Consider the following 24,467-nt stretch of genomic DNA (forward strand, 5'->3'; position numbering starts at 1 on the left):
TATTCATGTGCCAAATCAATGAAACCTAGCTTAAAGCTTGTCCGTTTCTGTCTTAAAATCATACCTGGAAGCCATGTATGTTCTGTTACTATAGGGTCAAAAGCTGGGGCTGGAGGCTGTTGATAAATTATTGGTCTGCCAATTCCTATATCTTTTGGAAAGTTACTTCACTTTTGTGTGCCTCATTACTTCATCTGCAGATGGATCATGAGCTTATCATAAATATTTATACTTAAAACAGTGTCTGGCACACTAAGCGCTTATTATCACCTGTGCTGTACCCACTCTTGTCCAGCTGCTTAACTTCCAGCCTTGGAATGCTTCCAGCCTTGCCCTCCTGAAGTTCACTCTATACACACTATCCACAGTGACACTTTGCAGACTGTCACCTCATTGCATTCCCCTGCCTAAAATCCTGTGGTGGCTTCTCATTGCACTGAAAATAAAAATCAAACTCCTTAACAGGCCTTCAAGGCTCTTGACATGGTCCACATTCTGCCTGTGTCCTCAAATCAGCCTTGTTGCCTTACTCCCTTTACTTACTGTGTTAGCCACACCAGGCTTCACCAACCCTGAAACATGGTAGTGACAGCAGGCTACTAGGTGTGGACTTAAATAAGACCAAACGTATGCAAACCTATATTTCATTTAAAGCTTATTTTTAATTGCTGACTCATAGTAAGAGATTAAATCAAGCTAATATTTAAGAGATATGAAAAGATTCTTAAAAAGATTCTTAAAGAGTCTTCTCTTAAAATATTCATAAATTATTTTGACTAAATGTTTAATTTTCTTTTTAAAAGTTGCTTACAACTTCTGTTACTTCCTTTAAAAAACAGGATAATTTTATTTGTTTAGACTTGAAGTCCACGTAACTTCCCGTTTTCTCTTAGCTGCTTTTCCCTTATGTCCCTTTAGGTTTTTCAGATAAGCAGGATCAATGAAAATCTAATACAGTGTGGTTGAGAGAAAACCTTGGTGTAACCATACAGTATAGCCTAATTTTTCCAGCCCAGTGGGATCTCTTGATCATATTTGCATTACTTTTCAAGTATGCACAGTGACTAAAGATTTCATAAAATTCCCTTAAGCAAACAGATTTCTTATTCACAATTTGGTTGAATTCTGTTGTGTAATATGAGTTAAAAGGAGCAACATCTAATTTTGTGTGTGTGTGTATGTATGGATGTATGTGGGTTTAAGAAAAGTAATGGTTGAGTGAAATTGCTGATCTTACCATAAAGTGACCACTTCCTGGTATAGGGGCCTAACAGTCATGCACACTGAAGCAAAAAAAAAATAAGAAGAAACTAAAGGAAAACTGGTTCTGTTGGAAAAATGCTGTACTGCAAGTGAAAGAAGTATAGAAATAATAGAACCACTTTAGGGAAGAAGAAAGTGGTTCCTTCTTCATATTCCTACCCACCCCCACTTTTTTTTAAGATTTTATTTATGAGAGACACACAGAGAGAGGCAGAGACACAGACAGAGGGAGAAGCAGGCTCCCTGCAGGGAGCCCAACATGGGACTCTATCCCAGGTCTCCAGGATCATGCCCTGGACCGAAAGCAGACGCTCAACCGCTGAGCCACCCAGGCGTCCCATATTCCTACCCTTTCTGTTTCACTTTTGCTCTATTGCTCCCCTCTTCTCCTACCTCTAGATTACCTCCTCCCCTGAGCTGTCTTTCCTCACTCCCCTGGCAGAATTAATCATTTCTTCTTTAGTGCTCACTCACTGACACCTCTTTCATAGGCTCTTCATTGTACTGTACTGGTCTTTGTATGACCATGGTTACTTTATCTTTTTAGATCCCCGAGTTCCTCTCTAAATATGGGATGCAGGTTTTGAACATATGCCACTGATATTTCTGTCCTCCCTAAAAATGCATTGGTATTCGATACAAGAGAATTGGTCGTGCTTGCTGATTTCATATGGTCTTCGTGCTCCACTTTGGATTCTGTGTGGGAGAAGAGAGATGCAAGGAGTGAGCTGGGGTGAGATGGTATCAAAGCATAAAATTTGTGCTTGAGGAAATTAACAATCCAGTTTGGGCTCTGAGACCTGCTCACAGAAAGGAGAGGGGAATGAAAAAGTTGCTAAGGGGGAGGGACAATTCAGGGTGCTTGACTTCGTGAATCTCTAGTAATCTTCTAAGGAATTATTTTTGAAACATCTGTTACCAGTTAAATAATTCTGTGGCTGTTATTTTGTAGAACTGGTCTGACTGAGATGGCAGTTTCACCAAAATTCTTGCCTTTTGGATATTATAACTTCAAAATATATTGGTTTTCTTGCTGTCTGTTCGTTTTCCTTTTTAGAAACATGTTGAGATCAGTTGCTCAAAAAAGGCTTTCTTGCTAGGTTTTCCTCTTAATGCTATTTTGGTTGAAATGTGCATGAATAATGCATACAATCCAATAGTGTAGACTGGCAAAACCAATAGAGAGTTATGTCATGAAATTGAAGCCAGTTTTAGCATTTCTCACCAGTTGCAGGGGTGGGTGCTCATGTCTTTTTAAGTCAAAACTTCAAAATGGGAAGTGGTCACATAACAATTTGGGTTTTGTCTGGAGGAAAGTAACACAGAACCAGTTATGACCTCTGTCAAATAGAGTTTAATTCAGTAAGTATTACAGGTCACAGTGGAGAAAAGTGATACCATCTCCACTGACATTTGACGTACAGAAGACATAGGGTCTTACCAAAGTGGTCATTGTTCCCAGGCCCAGTGTTGTCTTCTCCTACAGCTTATTTTTAAACTGGCTGTCCGTCCCTTTCTTATCCGGCTCTCTTCTGTGTGTCTTTACTGTAGGCTGCACCAGCCTGGTGCTTGGCGATACCACCCACCTCTGTATTCTTGGCACTTACTTCTCTCTTGTTCCCCCTTCCTTCTTCTGAGAATTAGCCACAGTGCCTTATTCTTGCTCTTTTTCTTGTTAATTAACTTTTTGTGTATTCTTCTCTTATATCCTCAACAACACTACATTTCTCTTAAGGCAGAGACCTTGTGGTATTTAACTTTTGTATCTTCTCTACTGCCCAATACAAAACATATTAATTAGTTGATGTGATAGACGGCAAATCGAGTACCACAGAATACGGCTCTTAACAGCTTCCATTTGAAACATGAAACATTCTAGAGAAAATCCAATTAAGTGGCAGGGGCTCTGAATCTAGCTTTGTGTTTGTTGCATTAAAAAACTATCTAGCAGCTTCCTTATATTATATTTGTGCTATAGGTAGACACTGCTGAGTATAATTTATCCTTTAGGTTTTGGGTTGACCTTCTGGGTCCATCTTCATTTTCTGAAATGTTTTTATTGACTAAATTGATATCTTCATTAAATATTTATTGTAAGCCACGTGCACTTTGTACTGTCCTTAGCATTGAGAGGATTTCATTAACCAGATGTATCTACTGAGTGCCCACTGTGTGTCAGGTGCTTTGTTAGGCACAGTGATACCAAGATAAGAAAGATCTGGTCCCTCAATCTGGGGGATTCACGGTCAGTCTAGGGCAAGAGATGAACGTATGGAAAGACAGTGTCAGTATAATGTACAAGGGATCTGGCCCTCCACCCCAGCTGCTCACTGCCAAGACCGGACCTTGGAGTTTGCCTTTCTCAGGAACTGTGTCAGCACCATCCTATCTGTATGGCCCACAGCTTGACGCTTGTCTCCTGTCTTTGGACCCACTCTTAAAAACCTTGATCCCAACATTGCTTTGACTGCACCATATCCTCTCCATCTTTACCCCACCCACCACTCCACATGTGCCCTCACGTCTTATCCGCCTTTGAGGCCTAGCTTTCATGGGGCAACATGGGATCATTCCCCTGCCTTGTACTCTGCTTATAGGATAGCACACCATCCCTCTCCTCTTGCCAGCCTCAGCCCTCAAGGGACTAGGTAAGGCTGGAGCCATAGCCAGGGCCATGCTGGTGGCTCTGGCTGTAAGCCCATGGCACTAGAGCCCATGTGTGCTCTTTTGCTGCCCCGAGGTCCTATTCCATTTCTGTAGTCCATTGCTTTCACATGCTGCTTTCATGCTTATCTCACCAGTAGCTTCTTTTCCATCCTGTGCCACTGAGGACATTGTTTACGGCACTGAAAAGCTTCCCATGTTCCCACTGTCACAGCCCTCACACACCTGGATGTGTCCATATGTGTGTATCTTCCGCCTTTTCTGCTTTGCCTTGATGACTGTTATGTCCCTGACTGAAACCACCCTCCCCTTGTGCCTGGGATTCTCCCCGGGCCTACAGGAGGACGTCTGTGCGGCTCCTCCTCTTCCCCAGGTAATTGGTTATTCCTCATTCCCATCAGTGCTCTTGTCTTTAAAATGCTAAATCTGTTAAAAATACCTCTGATCCCAGAGTCCTCTCCTTTCTTACCATTATCTTCTGCTTATATGTTTGTTTCCACTACTGCATGCAGTGCTTTCAACCAGATCACCGCCGGACTGCACTCAGCTGCCTGATTGAGTGCCACTTTCTCAGTTCTCTTTTTCTTTCTTGACCTCTAATCAGCATGTAAAGTTTGTGATTACACCCTCCCTCTTAGAACATTTTCTTTACTTAGCTTCCAGAATATCACATTTGTGATATCACATTCTATTTCCTTTGCCAGTCCTTTTGCATCCTTCCCACTTCTGATACTATAGCGTTGCAGGGGTCAGGCAGGAACCTCTTTTCTGTCCCTGCTTAGTTCTGGGTCCTTTTTCTCCAACTGCAGTCTGATGGTTAGCATCAGCATCACCTGGGAACTTGATGGAAATGGAGAACCCAAGGCCTCAGTTCAGATCTAGTGAATAAAAATCTACATGTTTTTCAACTCTGAAGGTGGTTCATACAGACATTAAAGCTTGAGCAACATTGCCTAACGTGGCCTCATGGTAGTCTTGTGCCTTGAAATATTGTCTGTATTCTGATAAATCCATAATTCTGTATCTCCAGCCTTTGTCTTCACTCTGAACTCAAGACTTCTGTCTAAATATCCACGTGGCATATTCACTTAAATGTCTAAGATAGCGGGATCCCTGGGTGGCGCAGCGGTTTGGCGCCTGCCTTTGGCCCAGGGCGCGATCCTGGAGACCCAGGATCGAATCCCATGTCGGGCTCCCGGTGCATGGAGCCTGCTTCTCCCTCTGCCTGTGTCTCTACCTCTCTCTCTCTCTCTGTATGACTATCGTAAATAAATAAAAAAAAAAATTAAAAAAAAATGTCTAAGATAGCTCCTACGTGTCATAAAATGTCCTAAAGAGAACTCTAGCTTTCTACTCAAAGCTTGCCCCTTCTGCAGTCTTTTGCATTTTGGTAGACGGAAGATCTGTCTTTCCAGGTGCTTTGCCCAAGGCTGGGAACCTTTGACTTATCCTTCACAGACAGTTTTATTTTTATGTGTCACATCCACCTTTAGTCCATCAACAAATTCTATTAGATGTACCTTTGAAATACATCAGGGGGCACCGGGTGGTGCAGTTGGTTAAACATCTGATTCTTGATTTTGGCTTAGGTCATGATCTCAGGGTCATGAGATCGAGCCCCGTGTCAAACTTTGTGCTGAACTTGGAACCTGCTTGTGATTCTCTCCTTCTTCCTCAGCCCCTTCCTCTCCCCTTCCTGCTCATGCTCTCTCTTAAAAAAAATCTGGCCACTTGCCATATTAGACTCTTATCACCCAGATCCGCACCCCCACCATCTCTCGCCTGGATTGTCACAGTGATTTTCTGACTGCTTTCTCTGCCTGCACCCTTATCTGCAGCAGTGTTCTAAACCCAGTATTCACAGATCATTCTGAAACATGAATCAGTTCACATCAATTCTCTGTACGGAAACTTCCAATGGCTTTGCTTGTTAGCTGGAATAAAAGCCAAAGCCCTACACAGCCTGGCCCTCTGCCACTGTTCTGAAGTCTGCCTCTCCCCGTCACTTTTGTCCTTCTGACCTCAGTGTTAGTTCTTGAACTTGCCAAGCATGTTCTCCCTCAGACTTTTTCTTTTCTTTCTTAGATTCAAGTTAGTTAACATATCATGTAGTATTGGTTTCAGGTGTAGAATTTAGTGATTTATCACTTACATAAAGCACCCAGTGCTCATCACAACAAGTGCCCTCCTTAATGCCCATCAACCAGCTCACCCATCCTGCAACCCCTCCCCTCCTCCAGCAACCCTCAGTTTGTTTCCAATGATTAAGAGACTCCTATGGTTTGTCTCCCTCTCTGATTTCATCTTGTTTTATTTTTCTTCTCTTCCCCTGTGATTCTCTGTTTTGTTTCTTAAATTCCACATATGAGTGAGATTATATGATAATTGTCTTTCCCTGATTACTTATTTTGCTTAGCATAATATCTTCCAGTTCCAGGAGCACAAGGGCAGCTCAGTGGTTGAGCATCTGCCTTTGGCTCAATCCTGGGGTCCTGGGATCAAGTCCTGCATCAGGCTCCCCATGGGAAGCCTGCTTCTCCCTCTGCCTATGTTTTTGCCTCTCTCTCTCTCTCTTTTTCATGAATAAATTTAACCCCCCTCCAAAAAAAAAACCCTAAAAAAATACCCTCTAGTTCCATCCACTGTTGCAAATGGCAATATTTCTTTCTTTTTTTGTTTTTTTGTTTTTTGATTGCTGAGTCATATTCTATTGTACAGATATACCACATCACCTTTATCAAATACATCTGTCGATGGACATCTGGGCTCTTTCCATATTTTGGCTCTTGTTGCTGCTATAAACATTGGGGTTCATGTGTTCCTTCAAATCTCTTTATATCCTTTGGGGTAAATACCTAGAAGTGCAATTGCTAGGTCATAGGGTAGCTCTACTTATAACTTTTTGAGAAATCTCTATGTAGTTTTCCAGAGTGGCTGTACCAGCTTGTATTCCCACCAACAGTAAAGGGTTCCTCTTTCTCTGCATCCTCCCCAGCATCTGTTGTTTTCTCAGTTGTTAATTTTACATTCTGAGAGGTGTAAGGTGGTATCTTATTATGGTTTTGATTTGTATTTCCCTGTTGATGAGTGATGTTGAACATTTTATCCTGCATCTGTTAGCCATTTTATGTCTTTGGAAAAGTCTCCATGTCTTTTACCCATTTCTTAACTGAATTATTTATTTTTGGGGTGTTGAGTTTGGTAAGTTCTTTATAGATTCTGGTTACTAGCCCTTTATCTGGTATGTCATTTGCAGATACCTTCTCTCATTCCATAGGTTTCCTTTTAGTTTTGTTGACTGTTTCCTTTGCAGTGCAGAAGCTTTTTATTTTGATGAGATCCCAATAGTTCATTTTTGCTTTTGTTCCCCTTGCCACCAGAGACATGTCTTGCTGTGGCCTAGATCAAAGAGGTTGCTGCCTGTTTTCTCCTCTAGGATTTTGATGGTTTTCTGTCTCACAAATGTTCATTCATTTTGAATTTATTTTCTGTATGCTGTAAGGAAGTGGTCCAGTTTAATTCTGCATGTGGCTGTCCAGGTTTCCTAACACCGTTTGTTGAAGAGACTTCCTTTTTCCATTGGATATACTTTTCTGCTTTGTCAAAGATGAGTTGACCATATAGTTGTGAGTCCATTTCTGGATTCTCTATTCTGTTCCATTGATCTATGTGACTGTTTTTGTGCAGTACCATACTGTCTTGATGATTACAGTTTTATAATACAGCTTGAAGTCTGGGATTGTGATGCCTCCCGCTTTTCTTTTTCAACATTACTTTGGCTATTCAGGATCTTTTCTAGTTACATACAAATTTTAGGATTATTTGTTCTAGCTCTGTGAAAAATGCTGGTGTTATTTTGATGGAATTGCATTGATTGTGTAGATTGCTTTGGGTAGTATAGACATTTTGACAATATTTGTTCTTCCAATCCATGAGTATAGGATGTTTTTTTCTTTGTGTCATCTTGAGTTTCTTCCATAAGTGTTCTATAGTTTTCAGCGTACAGACTTTTTACCTCTTTGGTTAGCTTTATTTCTAGGTGTCTTATGGTTTTAGATGCAGTTGGAATAGGATCAATTCTTTGATTTCTCTTTCTCCTTCATTATTGGTATATAGAAATGCAGCAGATTTCTGTATGTTGATTTTATCTCAACCTACAGAAACTTCAACTTTGCTGAATTCATGAATCAGTTCTGCTAGTTTTTGGTGAAGTCTTTTGGGTTTTCTACACAGTATCATGTTGTCTGTGAAGAGTGAAAGTTTGACTTCTTGCCAATTTGGATAGCTTTTATTTCTTTTTGTTGTCTGATTGCCTAAGCTAGGACTTCCAGTACTATATTAAATAACAGTGGTGAGAGTGGACATCTGTGTCATGTTCCTGACCATAGAGGAAAAGCTCTCGGTTATTTCCCAATGAGAATGAAATTAGCTTTGGGTCTTTCATATATGGCCTTTATGAAGTCGAGGTATATTACTTCCATACTTGCTTTCTTGAGGGTTTCTATCAAGAAAGAATGCTGTATTTTGTCAAATGCTTTTTCTGCATCTATTGAGAGGATCTTCTCATATGGTTCTTAGCCTTTCTTTTATTAATTTGATGTATCGTGTTGGTTGCTTTGCAGATATTGAACCAGCCCTGAAGCCGAGGAATAAATCCCACTTGATCATAGTGAATAGTCCTTTTAATGTATGGTGGGATTCCATTAGCTAGTATCTTACTGAGAATTTTTACATCCATGTTCATCAGAAATACTGGTCTGTAATTCTCCTTTTAGTGGGGTCTGTGTCTGGTTTTGGAATGAAGGTAATGCTAGCCTTGTGGAATGAGTTTGGAGGTTATCATTCCATTTCTATTGTTTGGAACAGTTTTAGAAGAGTAACTATTAATTTTTCCTTAAAAAATTGGTAGAGTTCCCCTGAGAAGCCATCCGGCCCTGGACTCTTGTTTGTTGAGAGATTTCCGATAACTGCTTCAAATTTTTCGCTGGTTATGGGTCTGTTGAAATTTTCTATTTCTTCCTGTTTCAGTTTTGGTAATTTATGTTTCTAAGAATTTATCCATTTCTTCCAGATTGCCCAATTTGTTGGCATATAATTGGTCATAATAATTGTTTGTATTTCTGTAGTGTTGGTTGTGATCTCTCCCCTTTCAGTTCGTGATTTTATTTATTTTGAGTCCCTTCTCATTTTGATAAATCTGGCTAGGGGTTTATCAGTTTTGTTAATTCTTTCAAAGAATCAGCTCCCAGTCTCGTTGATCTGTTCTACTATTTTTTTTTTTATTTCTATATCCTTTATTTCTGCTCTGCTCTTAATTATTTCTCTTCTGGTTTTAGGCTTTATTTGCTGTTCTTTTCCAGCTTCTTTAGATTTAAGGTTAGGTTGTGTACTTGAGATTTTTCTTGCTTCTTGAGGAAGGCCTGAATTGCTATGTAGTTCCCTCTTGTGACCTCCTTTGCTGCGTCCCAAAGGTTTTGGACTGTCATGTTTTCATTTTCATTTGCTTCCATGTATTTTTTTTTATTTCTTTTTTAATTTCCTGGTTAACCCATTCATAATTTTAAAAGGATATTCTTTAACCTCCCTGTACTTGTGGTCTTCCCAAATTTTTTCTTGTGATTGACTTCAAGTTTCATAGCGTTGTGGCCTGAAAATATGCATAGTGTGATCTCAGACCTTTGCTTTTCATTATCTCCTTTGCCTAGAACTGTCTTATCCCAGATATCTACAGTACTTGCTCCCTCACTTCATTCTTATTCAGAAAGATCCTAACCCAACAGTGTTTATCCCCTCCCTGCCTTTTTTTGCCCTTAAAAAAAAAAAAAGCACCTTTCACATAGTATTCATTTGTTTGTTGATCTCCTACAATTAGAATGTATGCTCCTCAGTCAGGGCAGGATTTTGTTTAGTTAACTGTTGTATTCCCCCCTGCCCCAGGATGGTGCTAGACGAAGAAAGGGGTGCTCAACAAATATTTGTTGAATAAGTAATGAGTTCTGCCAGATGGTATGTCAGGAGGGTTACAGAAATTCAGAGGAGAGTCTGCTAACTGCTTGAGAAAGTTGGGCAAGGCATCACATTCAAAGAGTGTTTTGAAGAGTAAGGAGTTCTCCAGACAGATATGACGGGATAGAATATCTTTATGGAAGAGGACAACACATGCAAAGATAAAGAAAAATAGTTTTCAAAAACCCCATGAAATACGGTAAGGCCAAAGCAGAGATGAGTGATAAGGGTGCTGAGAAGTAGTGACAGGATGAAGCCAAGAAGGTAATTTAGGACCAGCTAGTAATGAGTCTTATGATAAGTTTGTGCTCAAGAATTTGAATTAAAAAAAAAAAAAGAATTTGAATTTTAGAGACGCCTGGTGACTCAGTGGTTTAGTGGCTGCCTTTGGCCCAGGGCGTCAACCCAGAATCCCAGGATCAAGTCCCATATCAGGCTCCCTGCATGGAGCCTGCTTCTCCCTCTGCCTGTATCTCTGCCCCCCCCCCCTCGGTCTCTCATGAATAAATAAAATCTTTAAAAAAAAATAAAAGAACTTGAATTTAAGGTGGTGGTGGGGAGCCAACAGACATAATTATTAGAGGGGCATCTGATTAGTGTTTTATAAAGATTCATATTTTTCTGAAGTAAACATTAGAGAATTCTTATAATTACATTATACTAAGAATTGGGAGTTCAAAGAAAATAAGACCTGGTCTCTACTCAGGAGTTCACATTTTAGTAGAGTATTTGTGTTCTAGGAGTAAAGATTGATTCTAGGTCCTGGTGTCCTAGATAAGAAATGACAAATTTGAATAAAAGCAATTTAAGTGAGAATGGAAAGTTTCAGTTCTTTTTCTCTTTATTCTTTCATGAACACATATCTTTGACCTTTGCTTAGGGGTCAGGAGTTTCCTCAGGGAAGCCTGGTGGACTTTCTTGACTTGATCAGATCCCCACTCGCAGGCTCTCTGCAACATTTTTCCATAGTTGAAATTTTGTACAATTATTTGGCTTTTGTCAGCCCTGTCCATCAACCAGATCATACATTCCGTGAGGAACTCTGCATCCCTAGCAGCTAGCACAGAGTCTGGCATGCATTAGGAATTCAAATATTTGAGTGAATGGAATTTTGACACCTATTTTTAAGGCCAAAATAACTGAGCTTGAAGAGTACGTAGTTGGTTGTGGAAGAGAAGGATATATTTAGGATTCCCATCTCTTTTGGCACCTTTGTATGCTTTGTATGCTTTGTCCCCCTCTACATACATCCCTTGTCTTGGTGACTGTATCACCATCTTCCCACTGTGAAAACTACAAATGTGTAAGTTGTCTTTTACACCTTTGCTCACCTCTCTGGTAAACTGAGGCACTGTCAGGTAGGACTGCAGTCCTCCTTAGGACCCCAGAGACTAGGGTGGTACACATCTAACAGGTTTGGCTGCTCCTAGTCTTTGTCTCCGACCAGCCATCCCTCCTGTGGCATGTTGTCAGGTATGGGAGGCTGAAAAGTGGCCCCCATGGAAAGGTTCACCTTCTGATCCTCAGAACCTATAACCTTTTTTTGGAAAAAAAATATCTTGGCTGATGTAATTAAGGATTTTGAGATGAGGAGATGATCTTGGCTTATCTGAGTGGGACCTAAATGCCGGCAGCAGTATCCAGTAACAGAAAACCAGAGGTGCTGTGAAGGCGGAGACAGGGACTAGAGTGAAGTGGCTACAGGCCCAGAACTGGAAGACTCGAGGAATGTATTCTCCCCTAGTGCCCCCAGAGGGACAGTGGTCCTGCCAATACCAATACTCCCCTGGTGCTTTTGGTCCTAGGAAGGTGTTTGGATTTCAGGCCTCCAAAATTACAAAGAACTAAATTTTTGATGTTTTTAAGCCACCAAGTTTGTGGTGATTGTTAGTAATTGTTAGACTGGCCAAGGGAATCTGATAGATCAGAGCTGTCTGTAAAGTCTAAAACTGATCTCATTACTTCCTGAAAAAACATGCCCATTACTACAGGTTAAGTCCAAACTCTGTGATCTCATTCACTTTAAAGCTTCAGCTCTGATGATCACATCTTTTCCCTCCAGCCACCCTCCTCTCTAGCTATCCCAGGTATTCTTGGACACACACTTCTTCTTTCAGGCTTTAGGACTGTTTGCTGTTCCCCTCACACCTATTTTTCTCTTTTTCGGCCTTAAACTGGCCTTTTATCATTGCAGCTCAAATGTCATTTCTGCTTGGAAATGTACCCTGATTCTCTTAAAGTGACTTCTTCAACTGTTCCCACAAGTGCTCTGTATAAACATATGTTTACTTATGTGTCTTACTGGTTGGAGTTTGAATACTTGGCGGAAATCAACCTTGTCTCCTTAATCTTCCTGCACTATTTTAGCAGCTAGTTCTTTACCTGGTGCGTGGTAGATACTTGGTAAACATTAATTTATTAAGTTGAAGTCACAAGAAAATAGTTTGTTTTATAACTATGGATTATTCTGTAACTGGTCTTAGTTCTAGAGTTACTTTCTTCGTAGAATGAATGCATATGTGACCTCCTTGAAAATAATTTTAAGACAAACTGGAAGCTCTGGATTTAATAGTGAAAGTAGAGCTTGTAAGACTCCCAGTAGTTCACACACTGTGGTTTGTGGAAGTTCTTCATCTTCAATTACGTGTGCAGATTTTACAAGTTGTAGAAAACAGTAGGTTTCGTTGCTTGGGGAACAGCCAATACCTTTAAGAAACTCTGTCCTGAGCAACACTATACCATTTGGTTGATTTTGACCTTGGACATCGTTCAGGGAGGATATGTCTAGAATGTCTCTCACTCTTGATGCTTGCTGCCAACGTTCTGTTTCAAGCTTTTGTCACTTCCTTAGTAAGTAAGTTATTGTAGTAGCTTCTTGGCAGCCCCTTCTAGACTTATTCTGACTTCAGTTTATAATTCATTTTAAATGTGGTTCGTTTTTATTTTCTTTGTGTTCTTTATATTTACTATGTTATTTTTGAGTTTACACAATTGTCCCTTAAAGCGAAATTTAAATTTGGTGTGGGTATTTTAAGCTTGGGTTACTTTGGGTTACTATAGACATTTTTAGAATATGCCTGGTATGTGGGAGGCCAACAATAAAAGTTTTAAATTGAATGTGTGTATCTCCTGACCATTTCCTGTTACCTTAAGTAAGAGGGGAAAGGTTATTTGGACCATATCCACAGTTCTTCCATGTCTCACTCCTTTGTACTATTTGTTCTCAAGCTTGTTTTTTCAAAGGTCATGTAAAAAAAAAAAAGTTGATCAGGATAACATAAGAATTGTTGGCATGTTTACACTAAACTTCATGACCTCTTTCAACCTTTTAATAGGAGGAAAACTCAAAATGTAGGATAGGGTTAATGATCTTAATTCTGAGGTTTTTAAAAATACTTTATCAAGGTATGAGTGACCTACAAACAGCTGTACATATTTAATATATAAAATTGTGATGAGGAATGTTTAAAGTCACATTAATGCAGTCAAAGCCTTTGGTTTCCATGCTATTTGGATGAGAGTGAAGAAATTATAAAGTGAAAGGAGATTGTGTTCAAAATAATTCTGAGTCCTAATGTGGACAGAGATTTCAAGATCTAGGCCTTTGGAGATTTGCCACATTAAAACAGACTTTCCATTAATACTGCTGTTTTCCTTGAGAAAATAATCAGGTGGAGTTTCTACTTTAAATACTTGTCTGTAGGCTAAAGAATTTATCTTGTAAAACATAGTCTTTGTTCTTCAGAGTATTTTTCTGACAATTTTTCTATAAAATTAATTATCAATTAAGCCACCATCCTTTTGTGACTAGGTAGGAATAAACAAAGAGCTACAAATAAGGCAACATGAAGTGTTCCCTTTCTCATCGTTACTTGGTGCTATACCAGTTTCCCTAGTTGCCCATCTGAAGTTCAGTAAATAATGTAGGGCTATTTCATAAATTACCTTACCCAGTTTCTCAGAGGTGATGAAGTATCCTGAAAATTTGGGGCAGCTTTAGTTATTAGAGAAGCACATATGTTTGTGAGGGAAAATGCTGTGGGAAATAGAATGGTGAAGGGCTAGCCCCGTCTGAAATCTAGCTGTATGTATTGCTCAAATACATATCTTTTGCTGTGTTTGGAAATATGTCTGCTGGGCAGCCCTGGTGGCTCAGCTGTTTAGCGCCTGCCTTCAGCCCAGGGCGTGATCCTGGAGACCGGGATCGAGTCCCACATTGGGCTTCCTACATGGGGCCTGCTTCTCCCTCTGCCTGTGTCTCTGTGCCTCTCTCTCTCTCATGAATAAATAAATAAAACCTTAAAAAAAAAAAAAAAGGAAATATGTCTATAGAAAAATCAACCCGTCTTGCTTCTGTGTCGTTTTGATTTTCAGTGGCATTGAAGTGAGAGATAACAGGACCACAATAGAGTTCATGCATCCAGATGATAGATCTTGGCTTGACAGGTTTTTGTGTGCTTATTTGTTTGAGTTTTGTTTCATTTTTTTTTTTTTGTAGCAATGTACACATAACCTAAAACTTGGCATTTTTGCCATTTTTAAGTATCCAGTTGGGTGGCATTGAGTATATTCACATTGTTGCACAGCGGTTCCTGCCCCCCATCTCCACAGTTCTTAAGTAATCCCAGACTGAAAGTGAAACTCCCAACTTCGTACTCAGTAAAGACTCCTCATCTCCCGCCTGGTTTGTGTGTTTCTTTTTAAAGCAGGAATAGGGATCCCTGGGTGGCGCAGCGGTTTAGCGCCTGCCTTTGATTTGGCCCAGGGCGCGATCCTGGAGACCCGGGATCGAATCCCACATCAGGCTCCCGGTGCATGGAGCCTGCTTCTCCCTCTGCCTATGTCTCTGCCTCTCTCTCTCTCTCTGTGTGACTATCATAAATAAATAAAAGTTTAAAAAAAATAAAGCAGGAATATTGTGGCCTCTTGCTATTACCAGAGCTCTGTAACCACCACAATGTAGGCAGTAAGCACTCTCTCGAAGTGCTTTATGCTTTCCACCGAGACATTACTATCTTGCCCATGAGGATTGGATGATAGATAATGTCTGGTTCATTCGATAATTATATGTATGGGCAAAACTGAAAAACCTGAGGTTTTAAGACTGAGATTTAAGATGTCAGAAGTGCTTAGATTTATCACTGATGGATTAGTACAGGGAGATTTGAAAATTACTTCTTTGTCAGGCTTTACATTGCTCAATGAACCTCCACAGTGGCTATGGCCTTTTCCATATTTAGCTAAACATTTTTGAATTTAAATATATCTAAAACTAGGAGTCTCCATATGCAGTGATGATCCACTGAAGACAGACTAGTGTGACTAATGCTACAAAGGCAGTCTTTTAAGAATGACTCCCTTTTGCCAATAAAGTAAGTCCCAAACTATTTCCCACTGTGTATATTAGACATCTCTCTGTTCATAGTATTAGAAGTAATGAGCTTTTGTTCTTAAGCAGCTAGTTTTCATCTCAAGAGCACCTAAATTGTGTTACTGATCATGTTTCTTGCTCTACCTTGCTCTACCTGGAATGCTCAGAGACAGGTCTGTGATTTACACCTCGTGGGTATACAGAACCTCCTGATATGCATTGGGATGCCACCCTGTTTCTTGCTTTATTTTATATTCTTGTCCCACTGCCTGCCTGCCTTTTTATTCATCTTATATAGTCAGCTTTGCAAGTGACTCATAGATTCATTTCCATGCAACCACTCCTGCTACTATTCCTTTGTTATAGCTTCAGCTCCCGTCTTTCCCAGTACTTCACTTCTGTTTTGGGTCCTGCTGTTCTGTTTGCTTGGGAAAAGTCCTCTATTGTAACCCTCTCCCTGCCCCCCACTTTTACTTCTGTCACCTTACAGCTCAATCATCAGTCAGTCCTTTCCAGACACCTCATCCTTTACTCTGTAAAATGGCTGATCCCTCCGATGTGGCCTACTGTCCCCATTCTGACTAATGTTATTTACCTAGAAAACTTTACTAAACTCAGGTGTTCACAGAACTGTCCACCTCTGCTAGACCCTGGGCCGGGACCAGATCTTACAGTTCTTTGACTCCCAGTGCCTGCACTTGCTAAGAATATGGGAGGAATGAATTAAGCAGTGTCAGATACTGTGGATGAGTTTGTAATTCTTTAAGAATTGAGAAAATGACCATTGGACTTTGCAGTATTCAGGTCATTGGTGACCTTTGTTAGAGCCCTCCTGGAGGAAGGGTGGGGATAGCCTGTTGTCTGTTGTAGAGAGGAAAGGAGGTTGGCAGGAAGGATTGAAGGAAGGCAGGGGTGGAAGAACTGGGAGAAAGGGAGTGGAGGAGGGAGAGGGGGAGTCAGGTTGTACAGCTGGCCATGGAGGGCGAGGGTCTGTGCTGCCATCTGATGGTGTATCTCTAGGGGCCACACTTGGCGGTCCTGTTAGCATGAATGAAGGTTGTAGGTCTTCAGCTTACGCTCACTAAATTGAAATCTTGTTTTGGAAAACATCTACTTCATAGACACTCTTTTAACTGCCTTACCTCTTGTTTGGTGTTTACTGTGTATCTGCTTTTTGTTAAGGATTTTCTTTTTCGGTGAATATATGTCTTCTGATTTGTAGCTCTTAAACAGCAAACACATTGTCCTGTGCATAGTGCTGTGTAATAAATGCCTGAGGTTTTTTGCTTCAGTACTTTCTGGTTTTCATGACATTTGAATTATAAAGTACTAATAATGCATCTTAAATAATACTAACCAATACAGACACAGCTATTTTGTATGACTCTTCAAATTCTTAATTTTTTTCATATGAAATAAATTTGAAAATGTAGGTGTGAAAAATCCACCCCCAACTCACCACCTAAGAGTACTGTTGTCATCTTTGTTTTTTTTTTTTTTTTTTTTTAAATTTATTTTTTTATTTTTTAATTTTTTTTTTTTTTATTTATTTATGATAGTCATACACACACAGAGAGAGAGGCAGAGACACAGGCAGAGGGAGAAGCAGGCTCCATGCACCGGGAGCCCGACATGGGATTCGATCCTGGGTCTCCAGGATCGCGCCCTGGGCCAAAGGCAGGCGCCAAACCGCTGCGCCACCCAGGGATCCCCCTGTTGTCATCTTTGATACAGGATTTTCTCAGCTGCTTCCGAACGATGCTCTTACCTCCACCTGAGTACCAGTCTCTTTTTGTAAAGATTTACCTGAAGCACCACCTCTCCCACAAGGTCTCTCCCGATACCCATCTCCTTAGCCCAGAAAATTGACTGATACCCTTACTTCAGTGTGCCCTAGACAGACTTCTGTTATTTTACTGCTCTCCTCTGTATGGTCCTTTTGAACCAGCCTGGTCTATCTTTATGACTAAAGTTATTTTTTTCCTCTATCTTTTAGAGTTTCAAAATGGTATCTTGATTATTTTTGACTTCTCATTGTGCTAAAAGCATTTTTCTGTTTTATTGTTTTTGTAAGTATAATTTTAACAACTAATTTTACCTCCAGGGCAGCTGTCCTTTGTTACTGGCTATTCAGGTTATCTAATTTTTTTCAATAAAAAATCGTTGCTGCCTGCTAAAACTGACTATGAAAAACAAGTCTCTTCAAATTTATTATTAAAGTATCTGCTTCTTTGTTAAAAGGTATATGACTGAACAAAGGTATATTTTCAGAAATTCCAGTAAAATTATATTTACAGGAAAAAAATAACTTTACTGGCATTGAAAGACTTTAAATAATTTAACATCATTCAAAGAGTCCAGAATTCAGAACTCAAAATGTGCTGTCCAACCTGCAATTGTATTTGTTCAAAACTCACTGTTGTGATGTTCCCTGACTTGCAGTGGTTCATCTCATGCTTTTCATACTTTATGGTAATGTGAGAACAATATGCATTCAATACAAACCATACTTCAAATTTTATTTATTTTATTTTATTTTTATTTTTTTCATACTTCAAATTTTAAATTTGGATCTTTTCTGGAGTTAGTACTAGCCAAGAATAGGGAACCATGGCTCCCAGTCAGCCACGCAGTCACGAGAGTAAACAACCAATAGGCTGGCAAGTGTTCTATACCCAGACAACCATTTTGTTTTTCAGTACAGCATTCAGTAAATTACTTTATTATAAAAGAGGCTTTGTGTCAGATGATTTTGCCTAACTGTTGGCTAATGTAAGTGAGCACATTTAAGGTAGGCTAGGCTGAGCTGTGATATTGGGCAGGTTGGATGTATAAATGCATTTTTGACATTTTATTTATTTTTTTACTTAATATTTTAAACTTACGATGAATTAATTGGGATGTAACCCCATTGTAAGTCAAGGAAGATCCATAATCAACCTAATGTGATAAAAATAAGATTCCTTAATGTTGACTAAGTTATAGAATGCTGCAGAGGGAAAAGAAGGCACTAAAAAATTTGGTTTCCTGAACAGTTTAGCTATAATATAAGCAGAGGGTCAATAAATTCATTTAAGGAAGTTTGCTTGAATGTCTGTCAGAGTGCTTCTCCAGAGCTGAGGACAGTTGAGTGTCTGCTTAAGAGGGAAGTTAAAAGTTACCTTGAGTTTATATTTTAATAGAAATGTAGGTACAATTTACTTTTGGGGGGAGTTTGCTGCATTGAACTGAAATCTATAGAACATGAAATGAGTCAGAAGACCTAGGTTCAAATCCTGGTTTGCCTAACTCAAAAACCATGAGCCCATCAGCACACTAGTTAACCCCATAAGTCTTGCAGTGCTGTCACCAGGCACCCTGGAAATGCTAAAAGGAGATGAATAATGTGATCATGCCTGAAAACTATAATGTGTTGTATAAAAATAAGTTGTCTTAGTATTCCCAAACAGGCAGATGGCTGTACCCTGAATACATAGCCAATTAGGAATGTGGTATTTCTATCCTAAAAATGCCTGCCTGATAATTGGATTTTATATGGACACTGAGCTTTAGCTCTTGAGCATTTAAATAATGTCATACCAGAAGAAGTATTTTTTGAAATATTTTAAAACTACCTTTGCTTTTGTGTCTATAGTATCAGGTATAACTTAAACTTCCCTAAAGTATAGCCACTATAGCTTTTTCCTTATATGTGTATTTTAAAAAATGAATGCTTGGTTGGTAAGTTACGCTTAAGATGCTTTAAAAGACAGTGTAAAAAGAGAAAAGGGGGGGGGGTGGGGATTACCGAATGTGATTTCTTAAAGAATTGGGTAATCTTTGGAAATCTCTTGTAATATGTAAGATATTTAACTGTAAGTTTATATAAGCCTGTATCTGTTTAATAAATCCACCTTAGCCTTATTGGGTGCAGGTTCATTGAAATCCCCAAGGATGCAGTTAACGGATGGATTGTTGAAGGACAAAATAGGCTGCTTAAGTTTCAAAGCCTAATGCATTGTTACTGCAGCCTCACACCCAAGTTCAGCTCATTGACTATGAACCTGCTCTGTCACAGAGTCCGAGTCCGAGTGGTCCCTGAGTAGACTGGAAGCAGTGACGGCGTGCTCCTTGGACGAGGAAGGAGAGCACTTGAGCAATAGAAAACACAGAATGTCAGAAGGAAAAGATTGTGGTGGTGGAGATGCTCTCTCCAATGGCATCAAAAAACACAGGTAGGATAGTCTTTAATGGTTACTTACCATGGCTGACTTATAAAATACTTGCGGTTCATAAAGCAAAGCATGCCTTCTCTTTGTTTCTCCTCCCCTCTGTGTTAGACATTTATATTGCTGTTACCACCTCAGAGAAAGGATCTAGCTTACATATTTTGTTCATTTAAGAGAAGAACATCATCTGTACTTGTAGGAACAAAGCATAAAACTTGGTGTTAGCAACCATGGTTTCCGGGAACATAAATCCTTTGGTTGACGATTTAGATAGGCTCTTCAGAACTGCCTATTGCAATTGATGCTGGGCTCCTTTTTTCATCATACATCTTTTATGGCTCTGCCTCCCCGTGCTATTTTAGTGTCTCGACATTTGATCTTCTTGTTGGTTTTATAAAGAGGGAATGGTAATATTGCCTGCCTATTGATACAATTTAGTTACATTTAAACAAAGACTTTTATTAAGACCCAGGGTTTGTTGAACAGATCCATTTTACACTGTCTAATAACATTAGTATCTTTTTATTCCCTTGATGATTTCATCCTAGAGATTGTCCCAAATTAATGAGACACCAGCAGACGTCCGAGCTCTCCGGTTTCAGCATGAGTGTACAGACACAGTGGCATATGTGTCTGCTGGTATTCATAAGATATTTTACCAAATTATGGGTTAAGGACATATCCTGGGGTCATTATAAAAAGCACTTTGGCAATAAGAAGTTATTAACAGTTAATTTCTACAAGATAGTTTTTGTTTAGTATTTGTAGGTTGTGTAACTCTGACTTCATTTCTGTACCATGATTCTGGTCCCAGTTGGTCTTAATTATTGTTCTCCCAGGGAAAAAATGTATATATCCTTTCTGATTTATGTGTATTTGCCCCTTACTAAGAAAAATGTCTTAATTTATGCTTATTTTGAAAACATTAGTGAGTTACAGGTAATGAACTAATTAAAACCAGAGTTTTATTTTGTTTGGTGAGAAGGGTGTCCTCTAAACATACTTTATGATGGAGGGTGCTGTTGCAGATTACGTGGCTAGCAGTGAGTGTCTTTCCCGATTGTCTTCTGCAGTTTCTGTCCATTCTTTTGGGAGTCGGGAGCTAATAAGTTCTGAATAGGACATGAAATCCCTACCAGGAAACTGGGCAGGCCTACCAGTCTTACATCATGATGGTCTAGGGGGAGCACAGGTGAAATCTTTGGGTATGAGAAACTTACAAATAGCTGAAATAATAGTTAAAATAGCAAAAAGAGCCCCTGTTCTTAGATGCCCTTCTATCTTAGGGCAGGAGAGACATTTTTCTGTTGCTTTTCAGGACTCAGGAGCCCTAGTATGTGTGCTTTCATCCTAACAGTAGTTACTGTGCAATTGACAGAAATGTATTATACTATATTCATATATTCTGTGTTGTGTCTTAGTTAGTCAAGCCCAGAATGGTAAAATGAGAAGAAAGTTAAGGTGAGGGATCCCTGGGTGGCGCAGCGGTTTGGCGCCTGCCTCTGGCCCAGGGCGTGATCCTGGAGACCCGGGATCGAATCCCACATCGGGCTCCCGGTGCATGGAGCCTGCTTCTCCCTCTGCCTGTGTCTCTGCCTGCCTCTCTCTCTCTCTCTCTCTCTCTCTCTCTCTCTCTCTCTCTCTCTCCCCCCCCCTCTCTTTTCTCTCTGTGTGACTATCATAAAAAAAAAAACAAACAAACAACAAAAAAAAAACAATGTTTGGGGATTCCTGGACCAGAAAGAGATTGGCAGGTGGGGACTAGGAACCCAACAAAAAGCATGCAAATGAAGAATAACAAACTGTTAGGCTATGTAGTCACTTGAAGATATATTACAAAGGAAATGACAAAGACCAGTAGGGGGTCTAGATTTTTTTTTAAGATTTTATTTATTCATTCATGAGAGACAGAGAGAGAGAGAGAGAGAGAGAGAGAGAGAGAGAGAGAGAGAGAGATGGAGGCAGAGACACAGGCAGAGGGAGAAGCAGGCTCCATGCAGGGAGCCCGATGTGGGACTCCATCCTGAGACTCCAGGACCACACCCTGAGCCAAAGGCAGGCACTAAACCCCCCAGCCATCCAGGGATCCCCTGGGGGTCTAGATTGTTGATAATTATGTTCGCAGAATTTACTGCCAGAAATACCCCCAGGAAAGCTGAGACATCTTTTCACAGAGTCCCCCTCTTTCAGCCCTAAGAAGAGTGACTCTTTGAAAAAGAGTGCTGAGGCCCACCAAACCACCTCCATATCTTGTCCTGACCCCTAAAACACCTCCTTTGGGCTTGGAGTTCTTTAAAACACTGTTGGAAAAACATAAGATCTTACCAGTTGTAACATTCTGTAAGGAAATGATAGTGAGATATACACTTTTACCTGACTCCAAGAGCTCATTCAAATCTATTCTAGATTAGTGATTTTTTTTTTTTCTGGGCAGATGAGAGTAGTTTTCTAGGGCAGCCATAATCTGCAAAGCTAGGCTTGAGTGACCAAAATAACAAATAGCTAATGATTTGTGTTGTTTGCTTTAGACATGAAGAGTAAAAAATACATTAAAAAATACATAATCCCATTTTAGAAACTTTATGAGAGTTTTCAAACATACATACAAGTAAAATTGTGTAAAGAACCCCTTGTACCCCTCATTCATCTTCATCTATTGTGTGCCCCACTTTGTTTGATCTCCAGACCTCCCCCACCTCCTATACTTGTAAGAAGTTATCTTAAAAATTATGTCAAATCCAAAATACAGTTTCATCTTTTAGTGTGAATCTTTAAAACATTGGGACTCTTCTAAAACCATTATGATACCTGAAAAATCAGTATCTTTTAATTATCCTCAGACAGGTAATACTCCATTTTTCCTGATTGTCTTGTAACTGCCACTTAGTAATTAAATCTAAAATGTCATTTAATAATAAAAATCTAGAAGGTCCACATACTGCATTTGGTCTCTTCAATCTCTCCTAATCTCTAGATTTCTTCTCCACTTCCCCATTTTTTTCTTGCCAGTTATTTACGGAAAAAACCTGGTCTTTGTCCTGTAGAGTAACCCCACAATCTGATTATTGTTGGTTGCATTCCCATGGTGTCATTTGACATATTCTTTTACTCCTGAATTGCCTGTAAACAGATGGTTATGTAGAGAGGCTTAACCAGATGTAGGCTTGAATTGTTTGGGACAAAGTGCTTCATAGGTATACCTCCTGTTACGTCCACCAGTAGCACACATTGGCTGATTTTCCTTTTTTTAAAAAAAAAAATGAGGTTGATTTTCTGGGGTGTCAGGCATTTTCAGTCGATACATCCATGATGAATGAAGTTGCCCAATAGCCTTGAACCTAATGATTTTAGCAGCCACTGTTGATCAGTGTCTACATCCTTGTTTTATTACGGTCTGCAGAATAGTCGTATTACATTTCTATCATTCCTTCTCCTTAGATAGAACTGAAAAAAGTTCCTATTATCTCTTTTCAGAATATGTTGGCTCCCTAACATCCTCTAGAGGTGATACATGAAAACACGCATTGGATTGCATAAATCTACTGTAGTTATTTTTCCCATCTTTGGTCAAAAGGAACCCCTTTGTGTCCTTCTGACAGGGCCTCAGTTAGGTTTTTGTTTTTCTTTTGAAGTATAATTTTAATACACTAATTCAGTTGTCTTTGATAGCTGCTGCTTTGCTTTCTAATACAGAGAGATGTTTCAAGCTTATCTGGTATGCTTCCTGCCCCAGATGACCTGACTCTAGTCAGCTTTTTCTCTAACGAGCCACATTTCATTTTAGTGGGAAATAATATTTAGCTGTAACAGTCTGGGTAGTAAGAGTGCTTAGTACTAGCAGGTTGGCCACAGTTCCCAGTCCTTTTCGTTGAAGAGACGTGAACCACCCTCCCTCTCCATCCCCCAGTAAGGAAAAGTGCTTCATAAGGTCATACCAATATATTTCCAGTTAAAACTTTAGATTCTAGGGTTTCCCTCTTAATTCCTTTGAATTTATTTGTATTTCATGGTTCCTAATGACATTTATATAAGTACCTCTTTGAGTCTAGTATGTTCTGCACACACATACTCACATAGAAATACTGTTACTAGCAGCAGGGTTGCTGAAAAGAATTTCAGATTTCAGTTCCTTTTCATACATTCTATCTGGGATGTATAGTCAGTGTTATGTTTGAAGGTCAGTTTCTGTGTGGTTAAACTACTAACTTGTTACACAGATAGGTTTGTTTCATATGCCTTTGGGTTTTAGAAATACCCTTTTGACTTAGTTTTTTTATAGTTCAGTGAAATATTTACATGATTTCAAAGCCAAAAATACAAAACAAGGTATGTTTAGAAAAATCTAGTTTTCATTCTTTTTCCCTCAATGTTATTTCCTTCCTCCCCCCAGATTGTTATAATCTCCTAAGTAGTGTTTAATATAAGCAGTGTTAAGATATATTCGTATTCCTTTTTTAAGTATAATAGAGTGCAACTTTGCTTTTTTGTTTTTTTCACTCAACATATGCTAATTCCAATTCTTTTGGTCTCACATTCCTTGATATTAATCAGTTGGGTTATTTTTTTCCGACACTTAAAAATTGCAAATGTGTGTGTGTCTACACATGCATATTTAGAGTAGGGATGATTCTCTTTAAAATTTTTAATTGGGGATACATTCATATGTTTCAAAGTTCAGAAATGTGTAATAGGGCATATTTTGCAAATTTTACCTCACTTTTTAAGCTAGCCATGCCCCTTCCTTTCCTCAAATGAAATCATTACATATAATATTGTTTCTTCATATAAGTGATAGAAAATGCATACATATAGTTCTTGACCCTGCTTTTAAGTGTGTGTGTGTGTGTGTATATATATATGTATATATATGTATATATATATATATATATAAAAGTATTCAACAAAATATATATTCAATTCTATTCTAGATGCTGAGGTTACAAAAATGAACAAAG

At 39.3% G+C, this 24,467-nt stretch overlaps 1 protein-coding gene across 7 annotated transcripts in view; it reads left to right on the forward strand.

The window, feature by feature from the left end:
* Window positions 1-24,467, forward strand: part of OSBPL1A (oxysterol binding protein like 1A) — a 223,488-nt gene that overhangs the window by 139,668 nt on the left and 59,353 nt on the right. For all 7 annotated transcript variants that reach the window (XM_055324315.1, XM_055324316.1, XM_055324317.1 and 4 more), the window contains one exon: window positions 19,362-19,518. In XM_055324315.1, the coding sequence (XP_055180290.1) occupies window positions 19,362-19,518 (157 nt within the window). The remainder of the gene's footprint in view (window positions 1-19,361; window positions 19,519-24,467) is intronic.

Source organism: Nyctereutes procyonoides, unplaced genomic scaffold (genome assembly GCF_905146905.1).
Source record: "Nyctereutes procyonoides isolate TBG_1078 unplaced genomic scaffold, NYPRO_anot_genome, whole genome shotgun sequence".
In the NCBI taxonomy this organism is placed as follows: Eukaryota; Metazoa; Chordata; class Mammalia; order Carnivora; family Canidae; genus Nyctereutes; species Nyctereutes procyonoides.